Source organism: Lissotriton helveticus, chromosome 11 (genome assembly GCF_964261635.1).
Source record: "Lissotriton helveticus chromosome 11, aLisHel1.1, whole genome shotgun sequence".
Taxonomy (NCBI): Eukaryota; Metazoa; Chordata; class Amphibia; order Caudata; family Salamandridae; genus Lissotriton; species Lissotriton helveticus.
The window spans coordinates 307,820,920-307,839,960 of NC_136072.1; the positions used below are offsets into that span (position 1 = coordinate 307,820,920).

The 19,041-nt window shown below is 44.1% G+C and overlaps 1 protein-coding gene across 2 annotated transcripts in view; it reads left to right on the forward strand.

Moving 5' to 3' along the window:
* Window positions 1–19,041, forward strand: part of KLHL24 (kelch like family member 24) — a 352,308-nt gene that overhangs the window by 184,961 nt on the left and 148,306 nt on the right. For both annotated transcript variants that reach the window (XM_078665500.1, XM_078665501.1), the window contains one exon: window positions 6,134–6,252. In XM_078665500.1, coding sequence (XP_078521626.1) covers window positions 6,134–6,252 — 119 coding nt within the window. The remainder of the gene's footprint in view (window positions 1–6,133; window positions 6,253–19,041) is intronic.

A 19,041-nucleotide genomic window follows, 5' to 3' on the forward strand; every position in this document is an offset into this window, starting at 1 on the left:
ACAACTGTAGGTAGGTAATCCCAGTGAGGGTATTGCACAGGAAACCAGAAGAAACCAGGCTCAACCAGCCCCAAAAAGCCCCCCTCCCACACCGGGGCCCTCGCTCCAAGGGATTGTGCTTAAGGGAAATAGAGGCCCTTTACCTGTGATCCACTAATTTGCTGCCCCCACCAAGGTGTCAGGCGCGTCAAGCATAGTAAGCGAAGATAGCGAGGGCAGGAAAATTAATGAAATTCATTAGAGAGGAGTGCTATATATGGTTGCCATAGCTCCCTATATGAGTCCATCTAATTAGTCAGTGCAAGCGTTAGTTGTTCCATACCTGTGTCGATGAAACCATGCTGTATAGGATGGGGGTTTCTCTGAACCCCAGTTGGAGAGGATGGTTTGGAGAGCCACCCCAGCGCCAGCCGAATACGGTGCCCCTTACGGGATTTAAGAGGGAATATTAGCACAGTGTGTAGGCCTAGAATAACATAAGCAGAAAAGCGGGATAACTGCATCTCAAAATACTGGTCATTGTCAGGTAGGTTTGTGTCCCAATAGCGTGTACGTTTTGGACATTCCTACAGTAAATGAAGCAGAGGCCCAGGGGATCCACAAACTCTCCAGCAATCAGCACTGCATGTAGTGTTACCCCTGTAAAATCTTGTAGGTGTGAGGTACCAGTAGGTAGAATTTTAGTGGTTGTTTCAATGCTTGTAGTGTTGCATGTGGTGTGCCACGCTCTGTAGTAAATCGCCTCCCATTCTTTGTGTGACAGTGTCCACCCCAGCTCAAGTTCCCATCTCTTGTGCCCTGTAGTTTTAACCGCAGGGTGGAGGACTGTTGCAGTATGGCGATTAGTGCAGTGATAAGGCGTGGCCTTCGTTCTGGGATAAGAACCACTTTTCAAAGGGCGTGAGTAGATGATGATCCCCTTTCCGAATGGTTGGATAGGTAACCCAATGTCTGATCTGTAAGTATCTGAGCCTCTCTAACTCCGGCAACCCAAAATCAGCCCGAAGCTGCACAAAAGGAGGAGGACCTGGATGTACGTCATTACAACGCACACTTTTACAACGCGTTCCATTAAAACGCGGTTGTAACAACGCAAGTCGTTACAACGACTTGCGTTGGGGGGGCGCAAATTAAAAATTTTTAATTTACTATTCCAACACCAGTCCCCGTGGATAGTAGGGAAGGTGTTGGGATAGTAAATTAAATGATTTACTATCCTTGAGCGCCCCCCAGCGCAATTCGTTGTAACAACTTTCGTTGTTATGACCGCGTCGTAATGGAACGGCGTTGTAATGGTTGCGTCGTAAACGTCGCATACCATTAAACACAGGCGCATAAACCAAGAGTGGCCTTGGTGACAGGGGATGAGTAAAGACCCAAATGCCCTCTGCGAGCATTTCAGAAAGAGGATCTTTAAGAGATGCTCACCCTCTATAGCCCTGTCCATATAGAGCTAGTGCTTCTCAGACTCTTCATGGCTCCACTCCACCAGGAAGCGAAGCTGCGCTGCCTAGTAGTAATTGATAATGTTAGAAACCCCTAGATCCTCCTCGTGGACTGGCCAGTAACTTGGATCGCGACTCATGCGGGGCCTCCTTCCGGCCCAGAGAAAGTGGTTGGGTTCCCCCCGCAGAGAAAGGAGCACGTCTAATGGTGGCTCTAGAAGAAGAGATTGTAACATAAACTGAGCTCTCAGGAGTATGGTCATCTTCAGTGCCGCCACTCATCCAGGTCATGAATTTAGATAGTGTTTCCGTTGGGCAAATTCCAGCCGCACCTGACAAAGCAAGGTCTGATAGTTGAGGGCCCATCGCAGCCCTGGTTCTTGTTCTTGGACAGTCCCAATATTCCCTTCCTTACCTCCTCAACAGAGAAAGGTAAGACAGCCGTCCCTTCAAGTGTCAAGAGGAATAACTGCGTCAGTTGTGCGGAACAAGCACTGCATGTTGATGCAGGCAGTCCCATCAGGGCAACGCAAGAAAAAACACAGTAAATGAAAATCCTTTGAAAGGCCGAGAGCACCTCTGGAAAATTCACAGAAGCGATCCCATATTTTTATAATCCCAAGCATGTGAAGATAGCGCTTTTATTTAGAATGTTTATGGTCTGATGATGCGCACGGCGTTGTATTGAACACAGCTTTGAGGCTAGGCAGTGCTCATTGCAGCTGGTGCAGTAGCTCGGAGACTTAAAAAAGGAGTCGCTCAAAGGATTTATTAAAAAGCTTGGCATTTGTGAATCCGAGCCAGTTTGACTGGCGAATTAGTGTGCTTGCTCTCCAGGATAGTGACAGTCTGACTGAGGGAAATGCATAAGCACCTGCATGGGGGGCTTGCCGTCCGGGCACTGTTACGCCACACGTTACTTCATTACTTAACCCCAACCAGGAGGTAGTCTTGCCAGCCATGGGTCTTTTTCCCCAAGTTGAGAGCAGTGGTACAGGAAATATTTTCAGAGTCGAGTTGCTGGCGGAAGGCATGAGGCAGCTAATCAAAATCATTGGGGTTTCCAAAAGAACGTATTGCTGACTGCTAATCACAGATGTCGCAATTTGGGACAGTATCCCAAGTTCATTGTTTCTCTGAAGCACCAAAAACATGTGCGTTCCGATCAGAAAGATCTGTGTATCGTAAAAACCCTGGCTGCCCTGTAGGAAAATGGATGTTTAGCAGCTCCTATCTTGCCCACCAGACTCAGTTCGGCCAGGGAGCGAAGGGAGTGAGACCTTTCCCGGGTGGGTTCGGGGTAAAAAAAATATGGATATAAATGGTGCAATTTCCAGTACAATTTCTGTAAGAAATGGACCAAAACCACAGTTCTTTTAGGCATTATTAAAGGAAAACTCATACAATTGTAGAATGCAGCAGCGGTTTGCCTGCCCCACGACTCACTAAAGCTGGCGGCCGCAACTGATCCTCGGTAAAGATGGCGTCCACTTTGTCAGCCTGCTGCTTAGCCTGGAACTTATTGGCCAATAACTGGCCGCATTTGCCTCCCCTACATAGAAGGAATGCTGTTGTTGTTGTCGACGTAGAGCGTATTCGGCCCAGTCCAAATCTAGACTGTTCACGTGCGCGTATTCCAGCTGTCTCCATTTATAGGGAGCCCTGTGTGTTTATGAATGAGCTTCCTCTCTCACTTTCCTCTCCTGGCCTTCCTGGGTCTCCCTTCAGAGTTTATTGTCGGCTGCGGAAACAGCAATTACTTCAACCGAGATAACTACATTTAGTGTCTCCTTTAGAGTGGCCATGGAGGTGTCAGCTGTGTCATTAACAACCAAGAAGTCGGTAATGACTTGTGTAATGTGGCGAACTGTGTCTAGCTGATGAAGTACGTTTTCTCTCATTCGCCATGGGCGGGAGACCCGCAGTGATGGGAGTACTCACAGAGTAAGAGCCACTGCAGCGTTTTTGGAGAGGGACCTTCAATTTCGACTGCTTCTGCGTGGGTTTGAATGCTGATGGCACCCAGGATGTAGTTGAGATGAACTTACATTTTATATGCATGTGAGTAAAAGGTATAATCTCTAGTGTCGTCAGGGGCTTATAAGGAGTCAAATGAAAAGGTTATTGTGCATTTATCTTCTAAACTCTAGCATAGTTATTTTTTTCTTAAATCTCTTTTTATTGAAGTTTTGGTGCGATAACCAGCAATAGCATTTACAGTTACACACAATCTCTTCTCATTAGATTCCATAGCTAACAAGTAGTACCATTGCTTGATGTAAACGAGATAGTATTGACTGTTTATCAGTGCATCATGACAAACTCTGACTTCCAACTATTATATACAAATGAAACGTTACCCCAACTCCCCCCTCCTCACCCCTCCCACTGTAACCCTCATTTAAACTTGATGTGACTGTTGGATGGAATAGGATTGGATGATCACTCAGTGTATATTGGTACCAGCACTTGGAGGTAGGTATTCCATATTCGCCTTTTTATGCTGAGACCCTAATTGTTCAACTTGTCATGTTCATTCCCTAAAATTGGAATACGTGTAGTGATCTAACGGTTGGTGGACATGATGAGAAAGAGTTATTATCCAACCGAAAAAATACCCTGCTCCTAACAAAGTTATCCCCCTATGTTGAATTGTAGCCTTCCCAGTCTAGTACTTTTCAACCTACCTTCACAAATACAACTACCGACATGGATCGGGCCTAGTTCAGCAGTTAGCTCTAACCATGGCATTTACCAGCATGCGTCTCCCTGCAGATGCAAAAGCATGGACAGGGCTGATTAGGTGTACAGACTTAACCCAGTCTACAGGATACTATTTAGGCCATGTAACCTCATCCACTCTATTGAACACACACACCCACTTGGTGCCCCCTAAATATCAACAAATGTCCCTTGCCCATTTTTTCTGGTCCTGCTGTCCATTTCTAGTCATCTGGCAGGTATGTCAGTGAGTGGTAGAAGCTGATGTAACATTAGCAAATTATGATAATGAAGCTCCCAAAGGACCAGCACAAGGGCACAAGGAGGTGTCCCGATCTCCTCTACCCCAAGCGGAGACTAACCATTAAATATTGTTAGCAGGAATATTGTCTATCCAAATAATCTATCGATTTTATAGTGTCTTGAATAGTTAGCATCTGGTGTCTTGATATTCTGCTTTGTATGAGATGGTGGCAGAGTTAAAGTAAGTCATGGGAGACAATCCTCTCATTCACAGCATTCTGCATGGAGAGAAATGATGTGCATATGTGTGATATGTAGTCTAGTCTGACCAGAATGTGTGATCCCTCTGTGCTCTCGCCATAGATGTTTAATGTCGGGGGTCCAGTTTAAGCATTGGCTAACATGGCCATATTCTATATCAAAGAATGGACCAGGTACTTAGCTGAAGGGGAATTGTGCGCACCACCGGGTATGTGGTATGGTTTATGCAATGGTTATACTAGAATGGTGCTACTAGGAAAAGGGGTGACCTGTACAACCCCTTGACAATGTAATGTGCCAAGCACTTACATATAATTTAGTGAGGAGAAAACACCTGAGCACACACAAGTTAATACAAAATTGTAATAAATTCTTTGGTCTTGGTTTCGCAACAACAACGAAGGACAGTTGGTAGATGCAGCAATAATGTTTATTGCGCCAGCCGACACGTGTTTCATTGGAGTGAAATACACTCCAAATCTTCAGGGCCAAATCCAAATGGAAAGGAAGGATAAACCCCCACGACTGGTGATAATTCCAACCCAATCCGGGTACAAAGGATCTTCAGATCAGGTGCGCCAGTCGAGCGTAGATTACACTTTTTAGTCAGTTCCTGAGGATTGATTTCGTGCTCTATGCGTCAGGGACTACAAGGGCAGTGCTGTAATAAGCGGCCGTAATGGAGCAGTCCTGGATCCAGACCCGGAGAGAGCAACAACACCCGTGCAAGCAAGACAGAACGACTTTCAAGGGCAGTGCCGGCTATTTTCACCCATTGAGGCTTCCCCGAGGACTGCTCCATTACGGCCGCTTATTACAGCACTGCCCTTGTAGTCCCTGACGCATAGAGCACGAAATCAATCCTCAGGAACTGACTAAAAAGTGTAATCTACGCTCGACTGGCGCACCTGATCTGAAGATCCTTTGTACCCGGACTGGGTTGGAATTATCACCAGTCGTGGGGGTTTATCCTTCCTTTCCATTTGGATTTGGCCCTGAAGATTTGGAGTATATTTCACTCCAATGAAACACGTGTCGGCTGGCGCAATAAACATTATTGCTGCACCTACCAACTGACCTTCGTTGTTGTTGCGAAACCAAGACCAAAGAATTTATTACAATTTTGTATTAACTTGTGTGTGCTCAGGTGTTTTCTCCTCACTAAATTATGGCCATATTCTATGTGGACTTCCATATACCACTCAGATTGCCTTTATTTGGGGTAATATCCTCACTTTCTAAGCTTGCAGTGACTACTTGTTTGCTTTGCCCGTCTTAGATTACATTTTCTGCAGTGCTTCTCAATGAGCAGTTTGAAGTTTACGTCTGGTGTAGTTTCAGATGTTCGGTTGATTTCTGTTATGAATGCTTTGATGTTATAATCCATCTGGGGCTACTTTTAATACTTGCCACAGTCTTTAAAACAAATAAAGAAAAAGTAATGCCTGATACTCTAATTGCAGGGGGCAGGATCAACAGCCGCGATGTTTGGATTTACAACTCCCAGCTTAACATTTGGATCCGAGTTGCCTCTTTAAACAAAGGCAGATGGCGTCACAAAATGGCAGTCCTGCTGGGCAAGGTAAGTGCCTTGTTGTAATCACTGTTACTATATTCTGAGGTCTTGTGTAAACACCTTGGTAATAAATAGAGCCAAACCAGCCACTAGCATTACAGTCATACATTCAAGACTCTGGTAATAACTTTAATAAGCAAGATTTGTGTTTCAATTAAAGAAGGACTCCAGGTATAGTAGAATAAAGCTGTATTACCAAGTAGGTAATCAATAACCTCAAAGCCACAGCTATTCACACATCTGAGGATTTGCAGTTATAACCGTGACAACGGACGTTGGAATGCACCAGTAAACTTGAAAGGGAAGGGTAAACCAGGTGAGGGAGATAGGGGATACCGTAATAATACAAGGAAATTAGTAATGCTAAAAATATGAATAATTGGAACACATTGTGAATACAAAGAATGTTATCTCATAATTTACAACACTTCTTCCCATATCAAATGTAAAATATAATCTGTATGACAAGTAGGTACATTGCGGTTCCGCAACCCATGATCTGACTCTGAATGACCCGAACACAATGATGATAAACTTGCTGAACCAAAACTTGCTTTAGTTGAAGAATTGCCACAGTGCAGAATTTTGGCCATTTTCCATACTCTTCCATCATCCAATGTTACAATATCTTTGTTCACCTTGGCCACTCTCAATGGTTGGGATACTTACTGACACCTCTATCATGGGGATCAGGGACTTTAACCACCACCCAATCCATCATGTTCCATCTTTTTCTTTTGGTATCATGTTTTAAATCATACCTTCTTTTATAATCCTCTCGATGGCACATTCACCAACACTGTTCCTATGCACCCATCTTGGCTCCCCTCCACACAACCAATTTGGAGTCATCTTAGTACCTGGAAGTCTGCCCTTGAGCAGGAAGAATCGAGAACCCCAGTGATAGAATTGGGTGCTGTGTGATATGACCATAATACATTTTTGATGGCTTTAGCAGCAGGTTCGCTAGACATGTGCCAACTAAATGCATTCTTTCATTATGTGATTCACTCGATCCACTAAACCATTTGCCTTAGGGCAAAACAAAGCAGCTTTAAGGTGTTGGAAGGACATTCCTAGTAGAAATTCTTTCATCTCCTCTGAGGTGAATTGGCCGAATAGCACTTGTTACAACGCATGCGTTTTCTACACATTCCATTACAATGCAAGTCGTTACAATGACGGGTTGTTACATCGCATGCCATTACAACGCAAGTTGTTTGTCACCAGTTGCTTGAAACCTGCACCTAAAAATTACTCAGAGTGGTCACACGGTCGTTATTTTCTTTATTGAGACGTGTATAACTGTCTTAATATCAGTGGAATAAAGTCCTCATTCAGGTGTCACACTCGTCTTCTTGTTTCCCCGGGTCCTTCGGAGTTCCTCTCTGCCAGTACCCTCAACAAAAAAAACACAAAGAAGCAGGTAAGTGTCTGCCCTTGTTTTGTAGGAGTAATATCTATCTGTGCTCTTATGGAGGTGGGGTTGCACGTATATAAACCTAAAGTACCCTGTTACTTAAACTGAAAAGAAATTCGTTTTATCCCCAAATAACAGCCATAATACTTTGATCCATAGGCCCCCCATCCTTCTCTTCTCTTACTTTCTTTCCTTTAGCCAAACTCTGTTTTCTTTTCCTTTCTTTATTTCAGAGAGTCTTTCTCCTTTTTTTCTTAGGTACCCTTCTTAGGGTCTTCTTCGTTATCTTTTCTCACTCTGCGTTCTCTTTTCTTTGTCTTTTTTTCCTTCCCTCTCCTCCACCCCCCCTCTTTTCTTTTACTGGTCTCTAATGGTGGTTTGTTTTTAGTTAAAGAAATGGGCCCGCACCTGATGAAGCCACGCCCCTTCTGGGACATGGCAGGTATCCTTGGCCGAATGGCGGTGAGGTGGCTCTGTCTTGGTTTGGGTTTCGAACTTCCCCTCTGAAGACACAGGCTCACTCTGCGCTACTCCTTCTCGAGGGTTTTCTTCTCTTTGGCTTCCTCCATCTTGTCTCGGTTCCCCGTCTTCTTTCTTCTCCGACGACTGTCGCGAGCTCCCGTCCTCCTTTAGTTGCGGGGCCGATGTGATGACGTGACTCCTCCCAGTTGCCTGACTTCCGGCTAGGCAAGGAAGAACGGGCTGGCTGCTGTGTCGCCGTTACCAGGTAGGTGACGTTGTTACAACAACTTGCTGTACAGGGGGCGCTGGAGTTTGGAATAGTCTAATTTACTATTCCAACTCCAGTGTGTGCAACAGTAGGGAAGGTGTTGGATTGAAAATCCAACAAATCCAACACCTTCTGTCCCCTACAGCAAGTCGTTGTAATGACTTCCGTTGTAATGGCCTGTGATTTAACAACGCGTCATTGTAATGACTTGAGTTGTAATGGCATGCGATGTATCACATGCGTTGTAAACAATGTTTCCCGAATTGGACCCCATTATCGGTTATGATAGTACAAGGCACATCCTCTATCATAAATGAGCCGCCTTGTGATGCAACTCACTACCTTAACAACAATCTATGGGAATGATAATACACTAATACAAATGTAAATGTTCCTGCCCACATTGAGATATTCAAGGGACCAATTATATCTAAAACCAGTTTGTCCCATGGTTTGGACGTTAAACTTACAAGGGATACTGGGGCTCTTACTTTTGGATTTGGGGAAACTTCGTCCCAAATGGCCTTCATGGGCTAACTCAGCAATTCTGTCCCGTAAGCCTGGGGGGGGGGGGGGTGTACCAGTTTATCTCCCCTCAAGACTGTTTCTTTTTTTATACTCAGTTCATGTCTTATTTCCCAAAAACTCCTGATTTCATCTTCTGTTATCCAGTTTATCTTTCATTAGCTCCTGCATTACATGGGTCTCACTTTAAGTATTATAGGCACTGCATTACCCTTTAACTTAATTTTATGTTGGAAGTTTTTGAAATTACCCAACTTCTCCGTGAAGACATCTGGGAATTCCTCCCATACCCTCACATTTGCATTAGATTGTTTTATCGCTATAAGTGGTTCCACACAATTAGGATCTAGTTTCATTGCCAGTTCTCTCTGATGATTCCTACCTAATATGCTAGAACCCTTCTCAGCCATATAAAGTTTCCCCTTAGCAGTGTGATCTTTAAAGGAGAATTACAATTCCACCAAAGGTATAGGATCTTTATTATACCCCCTGGTTTCATGTCTGCTTGCTGGAGGATATAACACTTGTCCTTAAACTTTTCCTTGAAAGTTTTATGATCAATAAAGGTCTAAGGTGAGCAAGAGTCAGCCTATAACGTTACCTTTACTTCATCTAGTAATACATCGCATGTAAGATAATCATTTTCACTTTCCATTCCTTTAGTCACGACCTGGAGAATATATTTGTTTCCATTGTCACCTGCCTCTTCCACCACATGTACTTGTTTATGTTCTACCCTCATGTTTCTGTATACTCCTGCAGGATGTCCCCTTTAATTACACTTTCCACATACACACACATGTATGGCAATTAGAGCAGTTTGCTAAATGGTTATAGCTTCCATAACAATAACACTTGTTTTTCTCCCTGTCTTTTTTATTGTCTACTTTTTATAATGTTGTGTTTCGTAACTTCTTCTTCCACTTTCCATTACCTTTGTATGATCTTCACTGCCAGGTTGCATTTTGACCACATAAATGGTTTCTGAATCATTTATTTGTTTAATTTCTTTAATGCACTCTGCTGTGTGTTCTACACTTTTAGCCAAGTCTGTGGCTTCCTTCAGGTCTGGATTACTTTCTAATCCATTCTCCTGAACACAAGGATTATTTGTGCACCTCACAAATTGGTCTCTAATCAGAGAGTCATACAAGGGACCAAATTCACACATGCTGGCCATACCTTTTAAACATGCAATGCAATTCATAACCTTTCCATCTTTGCTCTGTACTCTTCAAAAGAATGTATGCCTTTCTAGCACAATTTTTACTTTTTGGGCAAAATGGTCTTCTAGTTTACGGAAGTCATGTGGCAGAGATCCACTTGGCCCTCATCATCTTCTTCATCTACTACTGGGATTGCTAAATTATCATATACTCTCCTTCCATGAATTCCCTAATTATGTAATAGTATATGTTGTTTCCTCAAAGAGGAACATTTCCCCCCCCCCCATCAGTGTTAAACACGACTGAAATTATTTTTCCCACTTCTTTCAGGGTAGGACTGGTCCACCCACTTCATCTATAAAAGGTGGTTGCTGGTTCATGCTAGCTGTTTCCATTATGTTATATGACCCAGAAATATGGTGTCCCAATAATTATACAGTACCCTAAAATATAACTTCCAAGAAATGGCTGAATAAAAATGATACTTGTATTTGCTGAAAGTCTACAATAATAATGTGCAAAGAGCAGCACTAACCAGAACCACATTAGTAATATATGTCTCACCCTGTAAAGCCAGTATCACATGTCCAAGTAATGCCTGTTACCTCTCAGTCCTATTTTTGCTCAATGCTCAGTCAGCAGAACCCCCTCTAGTAGGGGAAGATGCCAGGAAGGAGCATATAGATGCTGCCTGATGCCTTTCCGTCAGAAGTAACCGCCTCCATTAGGCGGAGATTACCCAGGAAGAGAGGTGGCTTCCTTTCACCTCACAATGTAGTCTGAGCCTTCACACTGGCTCTCTAAGACTGCATGGCTTGTGGTGCACTGTCAATTCAGCTACAGCCGGCACACCAACCACCACCAAAAATGTTTGGTAGCAGGCTCCCCACAGAAACATTTCTGCTCCCTTACAGACTTCCTTCACACCTCAACGTTCCAGGCGAATTCCTCAACTGTCAGGTAAAGTATACCCCAAATACTCATTCACCATAATAATGTTCAAATAAATGTAGTAAAGTTTCAACATATACAGTGCTTTGTAAAGTACGTTAGAGCGCGTTTTCTCATTCAAATCTCTGTTAATCTTCACCTGGTGAACAATACTCCTTGGTAGTGGCTAACTCAATGATACTCAGGATTGAGGTTGCCATGGCTGTCCTCTGCACAGCTCCTAAATCCCATCCTTGTCATCAGTGATCCAATTAAAGAAGGGCTCTAGGCATACTAGAATAAAGCTTTATTACCAAGTAGGTAATCAACAATCTCTAAGCCACAGGTCCTCGCACATCTAGGGAGTTGCAGGTATAACTGTCAAAATGGACATTGGAATGTACCAGTAACCAAGAAAAGGAAGGGGAAACCCAGGTGAGGGAGATAGGGATACAGTAACAATGCAAGGAAATTAGTAATGCTAAACAATATGAATTATTAGAATACAGTGTGAATAAAAAGAATTCTATCTCATAATTTACAACAATTTTGTATTCAGATTTACAGCTATATGTGCACAATAGTAGGCAACTCTCTAGGGTGTTGACAGGAAAGGTGTGCCAGATTACCTCTAAAGGCCTGTTTATATAGAGGTGTGCATGGTAATGACAATTACTTTTGACACCGAAAATCCTTCCTCTACCTTTTGGATCCAATTTTAAACTATGAAATGCATGTAATGGCTTTGTGTGCTTGAATTGGATTTCTGCTTTATGTGTTCCCTGCACATGATCAACTTTATTGTGCCTAAAGAAACTTTGCTTCATAGGAGCCTATATATTTGCTATAATGAAATGCCTTTGGTGTCAGGTGTGCCACTAGAGTGGATCCAGGAGCCCAGGTAGCACCAATAAGTACTAAGAATGACATCTTAAATAGGCTATGTCCCAGAAGCAGACACACTTTTCAGAGTTGATTTTTAGGTCTAGCACAGTGCAAGCTGTCTGGTTGCAAGAAAACATAGTGGGCTTACCAGGAAGATAAAGGGGCTTGTGTCCTGGCCCATTGCTTATCATTGGTTGGCTTTGCTCTCACTGTTATTTGCTTACTTTCTTTTCGATGGCTTTACTTGTTTCAGCCAGCCCATCTTGTGAGTCCCTGCCCTGGAGCATGGCCTCTGCACTATCTCTCGGATTGACTGGTTTCTGTCCTTCCAAGCTTACTTTTAGGGAACTATTTGTTCGAGGCATATGAGCTGCAGATCTCACACTGAGCATTAGATCGCCACCTGGTGTTGTGCTCGGATGATTGCATGTTGTTGTCGTCTTGGAAGAAGTCTTTGTAGTCACGAGATAGGTGACTCCTCCTTTGGACGACAGTGCGCATGGGCATCGGCTCCATCCTTAGATTCTTTTTTCGGCCACTGGGTTTGGATGTAACTTTTCCGCTCAGGTTCAAAATCTACCTTTAATGGTAGTTCGACGCAAAAAAACTTTACAAACAACTTCCGATATCAACAAACATCGACTCGACTTCATCTGTTCGATTCCGGTCGTCGATGTGGGCTGTTGGGCCTATCCACGCGTTGAGGCCTACAACTCATGGAAAGGATGCCATTCAAAAGATGCCCCAAGTGTGGAGCAAAGTTTCCACACAGTGACCATCACGAGGTCTGTAACCTGTGCTTATCTCCAGAACACGACGAGTCAAGCTGTACAGCCTGTGCATCCTTTCGATCAAAAAAGACGATTCGAGATCGGAGGGCCCGTCGACACGACATGCAGAGATCGGCTCCGGAACCGGTGGATATCTTCGGCGAAGAAGCTCCGCTCGTTTCAGAAGAAGATTCAGACGATCTGCAAATCGTATCCGGGGCAGACGACTCCGATGACTCCATGCCATCGGGTCAACGCATGAGTACTACTGCCCCTGCCCCATACCCAGCACCTAAATCAAAGACAAAGGTCAACACTCCGCCTCCGGGGCCCAGTCGCGACTGAAAACACACTTCGAAAGCCCCACCATCGAGCCCAGCTCTGAAGAAAATACTCAAGCCTTCCGGTAGCTTGATACCAAGCAAACCGCACGTGCTGATCCCACCAGCCCCCTCGGCACCGAGAACGAAAGAAGCCTCGGTTCCAAAACCGTCGACTTCTAAGGACAAAACTATGAAGCCTGCTTCCGATGCCTTGAAGCCGACGAAACCAGCTTCCACTCCGAAGCCAATATCTTCGGTACCGAAACCTACAAGGCCTGATTCCAATGCGCTAAAACCCTCAAAACAGCCTTCCATTCCAAATACAATACCTTCGGTGCCAAAATCTATGCCAAAGGACCCTATCACAGCTCCTAAGGCCAAAGACCAGCAGCAACCATGCCCGGAACCGAAAAAATTGGCACCGGCAGCGGTTCCGCAAGAAGAAGACCTTTTCCAACCTGACCCTCTACAAAAGAAGATCTACATTGATCCAAAGACCGGTCATGTATCCACTACACCACACAGGAAGAGGAAGTCAGACACAGCACCTACACCTGCAGTGCCTGTCAAGAAGAAGGACTCTGCCACATCTCCTATGCACCCTTCTTCTCCTGTACTTCCTTCTCCTTCATCTCCCTTTCCTCTTAACATTTCACCTCCAAATTTTCCTGAAAACTCTCCTCCTCATTCTTCCACACATACACCTCGAAATGATGATGAGTATAGCATGGGGGCAGGGGTAGACCCAGAAGAGCCTTTTCCCTACTCTAGTGATCATCCAGATTGGGAGTACCCAAACCCACAGGATGTACCAGATATTTCTGACCCACATACATATCCATCCAAACCTTCTCCCCCAAAAGACAATATTGTTTTTGGACATTTACTAAATAGGGCTGCCATCTATCATGGGGTCACCATGCATTCAGATGAGGCAGAGGAAGACTTTTTATTAGATACTTTTGAACAATCACAAAAGTCTGTTCATATTCTGCCTATAATTAAAGGGGTCATTAAACATGCTCCAGAAGTATTTAAAGATCCTGTACGTGCTAGGATTATAAACCCAAGAATAGAAAAGAAGTACAGGCCTGCTCCTGGGGATCCTGCCTACATTACAGGACAGCTACCCTTAGATTCCCTAGTTGTGTCAAGTGCTAGAAAAAGAGCAAACTCATGGACATCAGGTGAAGCACCACCCCTGATGAAGAATCTAAGGTGATAGATGCTTCAGGCAAAAGGATAGCTTCTCAGGCTAGCAATACATGGCGTATAGCTAACACACAAGCCCTCCTTGCAAGATATGATAGGGCTCGCTATGATCAGTTAGAAACACTATTACAGCATCTACCTGATCAATATAAAGCGCAGGCAAACGACCTCATACAAGAAGGCACGCTAATTTCAAATGCCTCAATCAAGTGTGCACTTGATGTAGCAGACACTGCATCTAGAGCTATAAACACTAGTGTCCTACTTAGACGTCATGCATGGCTACGTATTTCAGGATTTAAGCAGGAAGTGCAAACTACCATCTTAAATCAGCCATTCAACCAACATCAATTGTTTGGCCCAAAGGTAGACACAACACTTGAGAAAATGAAAAAGGACACCGATACAGCCAAATCTATGGGGACTCTACAGTCCACCCAAGCTAGAGGTTCCTTTTATCGCTCCTTCTATAGAGGAGGCTCCAAACAAGCTGGAGCAGACAATTCAGCTTCCTTCAAATCCAATCTACAAAGGGCGGCTATAGAGGCAACAACAATAAGGGAAGAGGTTGAGGAAATAACAATAATCGAACCTCTTCCACCACAAAATTGTGACTTCCCTCGGCTCTCCCATCAGCATTCCACTCCTGTGGGGGGCAGACTAACACAATTCCTACCTGTCTGGAATTCCATCACAACAGACAAGTGAGTAAGACAAATTATCCAGTATGGCTACTGACTCGAACTTACAGCTATCCCTCCACACATACCACCCAAGCAGCGTCCAATGTCTGCAGAACATCTTACGCTGCTCCAACAAGAAGTTCTATCACTGCTTCAGAAAAACGCAATAGAAATAGTTCCTTTACAACATCACGGAACAGGGGTTTACTCGCTGGATTTCCTAATACCCAAAAAGGAAAGGGCACTAAGACCAATTCTCGACCTCAGGCCCCTCAATTGCTATATACACTCAGATCATTTTCATATGATCACTTTACAACAAGTGCTCCCATTGTTGCAACAAGGCGACTTCCTTATAACACTAGATCTAAAGGACGCCTACTTCCACATTCCTATACATCCTTCTCACAGGAAGTATCTGAGGTTTGTACTGGAAGGACAGCATTATCAGTTCAAAGTCCTTCCATTCGGGATCACAACTGCACCAAGAGTGTTCACAAAGTGCCTAGCAGTGTGGTAAATAAATAATTAATTACCGGATCTATTTTTGACTATAATCAATAAACAGGTAGCTCAATAAATAAGAGTCAAGATTCGAGGTAGCTGGAGTTGACAGGCTTTAATCAAGCATAAAGGACAGGAACAGGACAGCCTGTACGGGAATAGGATGGCAGCTGCCGGGGGCAGGAATAGGCTAACTTTTTAATAACAGTGCACAATATTTATAGTTAAACAGAATACATTACATTCAATATAGTAGGCGTAGCAGTAGGCGGGGTTTGTAGCAGTCGCGAAAGATAAGGGCAACATGATGTAACAAGAAGGCGTGTACAGGGCGTATACATAGACATGTGATGTAAACGTAACAGAATATGTCATAAACGGGGCGGAAACATGGAGGGGGCTACCTGAGCAGCTGGGACCTTTAACCTAGTGGTGCGCGCAAACTGACAATGACGTGTTACCAGGGAGAACTGGGGGCTGTGACTTCTGTGCCAGAAGAGGAGACTAAAGTCTGGAGGGTCAGAGCGACATGTACTCAGGCATATCTGGTATCTGGTGTTTATAGTACATGTTGATAGAATCCAAAAGTTATCAGGGCAAAGGCTAACAGACTTTAAGACTGGTGCATGCATTATTCTACATGTATTGCGTGTGTGAGGAATATTCTATGAACATTAATACAGTATTTCTCTTACATGGAGACATAAAGGCTAGACCATGACGGAAACTATTGATGCGATTCAGTAGCTTAGGAATGCAGAGAAGGAGGGCTGGACTGATAACTAGAAGCATAACATTACTCTTGGCAGACTGGGAGACAGAGCCAGGCCGGGCCGGGCACTGCGAGGCATGAAGTAAGTGAAGGGTCAGGGATACAGGTGGGGGCTGTATCGCTCCTTGGAGAGGGTTCAGGAGACAGGAGCTGAATCTGAGTCCGGGCCCTTTTGAGGCCTAGAAACGGGGACAATTCAATTAATTAACGTGCACACTGTAAAACGTGGCAACGTAGCTTTACATAGGCCTAATATTCGTTGTATTCACGAGGACTGGAAACTGGCATACTAGAGATGGACACAACTGTAATTGCGTCTTTAATCGATCAGAAGGGGATACATGCATATCGATCATGCACATATAACATAACATGGGGAACACGTAGGCACATACAACATGGCAAAATTTACTTTTCCACATTCCCTCCTTGTGCCCTACGTTTCCATCAGGAAACATCTATATTCATGATACCATCTATCATTTCATATAGCATCATTTGCTCGTCTCGAATTGTCTTGGAACGGGATTTAGGACTAGGAATACAAGAGGTAGCACAAATGCCGCAAATCGCAGGGCCACATTGTATACAGAGGCAGCAACTGAATATGATCATTACTGCAATACCTAGGAATGGCAATACTTTCCATCCCCAGGCAGATATAAAACTCCAGAGCCAACCGGACCATGTCCAGGTGCCTGGATTCTGGTGTAACTGATGGGCAATTTTATGAAGTCTGGTTATAGCTGAATAAACAGACGGCGCGTTATTAGGAATGAAAATGCAGCAACTAGATCCGATGACTCTACATGCTCCTCCTCTATCGGCCAGTATGACGTCAAGAACGAGACGATTTTGGAGCACGACAAATCTCATAGCAGATTGCTCTTCAGTTAAGTTACCTAGAGCAGAAGTAGTCTCATTCACTACTGCTTCAAGGGTTCTGGTTAATCTACGGATTAACTTACTATTCTGGACAGGGCCTATAAAGAAGAAGAAACCTTTATTGAAGTCTTGATATTGTTCTAGAGTAGTTTCAGTTTGATCGACTATTGGGGACTCGATCTCCCTTCTATGTCTGACGTGTACTAGATGTGTGTTTCTGTGATAATCAGATGGGGCTAGAAAAACTGGTGGCAGTAGGAAGGCAATGTAACATGTTTCATCCCAATCGAGGGGCAGACGAACATATGCGGTCTGACCACAAACAAAATAAGAATGACGTGAGGCTTTGAAAATAGATTTCCCACTGTCACTATACTCGACAGTAGTAGTACAATCACTATGTCCTACATGTGCGGAACCATTATTTCTGACACATAATTCGCCTTTGACTGGTAGTACTGAAATAGCAGGTAAGTCTGGAGTAGTATCAGACTGAACATTCAGGACCATAAAAGTCGAAGAATAATTACCCAAATCATATACTTCATTTTCTAGATCTAACCCTGTTCTATGGGGGAGACCTTGCTTGTCTGGGAAACATGTTCTGTTCAGAAGGGACATATCATTGGAGGATGACGTTAAAGTGGACCATGCTCCACACGAACCATTATGTGAAAACGGATAAGGAAAGAGTGGCAGAACTCCCTTCGGTGTCTGGAAAGGGGGGAGTCGACCACACACCCAACAATTAGTGACATTGCTGGTCTGGTGTGAATAGTGTAACATTCTTATAAAGGTGTTATTGCGCATAGCAAGACGATAGGATAACTCGTGAGGAGGCAGATCACTGAATGTGTGCTCTACTGTAGCATTAGAAAACTTATTTACATGTGAACTTGGAAAACATAAATGTAATGCATAACTTGTGCAGGTAACCATCAAACTTAGAAACAATAAGAAACTTAGAAAAACGATACATCGTATAGAGTTTTGACTAACTCTCTCACTATGGGGGTCTATCTCATACATGTCAGATACCTGTCTAACCGTTTCACCCGAGAGGGACTTAGACAATTAAACTGGCTGACTTATTTTGCTAGACCGGAGCTTTAACTTATACTCCTGTTGCGGAGTTTTCTCTAACAGAGGAACTTTCAGTTCGGGATTCAGATCAAAGTCTGGTTTCAGGCAGTCTTTAGAAATGGAACAGTCCTTAGAAAATGTCTTGTCTGGTAGTCCATGAAATTTCTTTATATGGGACAGATGGACCCACCCCTTGCGGCCTTCCAACTTCACGGCCGTGCGGGTGGTCAGGAGAACAAGTCGCGGCTCTTTCCAACGAGGCTCCAGCGGACTTGAACGATCAAAGTTCCTTACAAGGACAAGGTCGCCTGGAATGACCTCATGCGGTTTCACTTCGGTATTGTCTGGGAATGCGGCGGCAACCTGTGAACGACAAGAGTGTAGGGCAGACATCAAGGAAGCTAGGTAATCTGTCAACATATTACTGGAAACATCTGTAATACTGCGGGGTCTAGGTGTACCCCACATATTTGGGGGGCGGCCGAATACGACCTCATAAGGGGACAGACCTGATCTGGAATGTGCAACCATCCTCATGAAGAATAAAGCAACTGGCAGGGCAACTAGCCAGTCTACACCTTTCTCTTTACATGTCTTGGCAATACGGATTTTCAGGGTCTGATTATGTCTCTCTACGAGACCGGCTGCTTCAGGATGGCGCACACAATGGAACTTCCACTGGTACCCTAACAAAAGGGAAACATGTTTCATTAACTCGGATGAGAATGGCTGGCCGTTATCAGAATACACGACCCTAGGGAGTCCATAGCGGGGAAAGAATTCACGAACCAACTGCTTGGCAGTGGTCGCGGCTGTATAATCTGGAACTGGATATGCTTCTGTCCACCTGGACAAAGCGCATACAACTACAAGGACATACTTGAAACCTCGACATCGCTCCATCTGA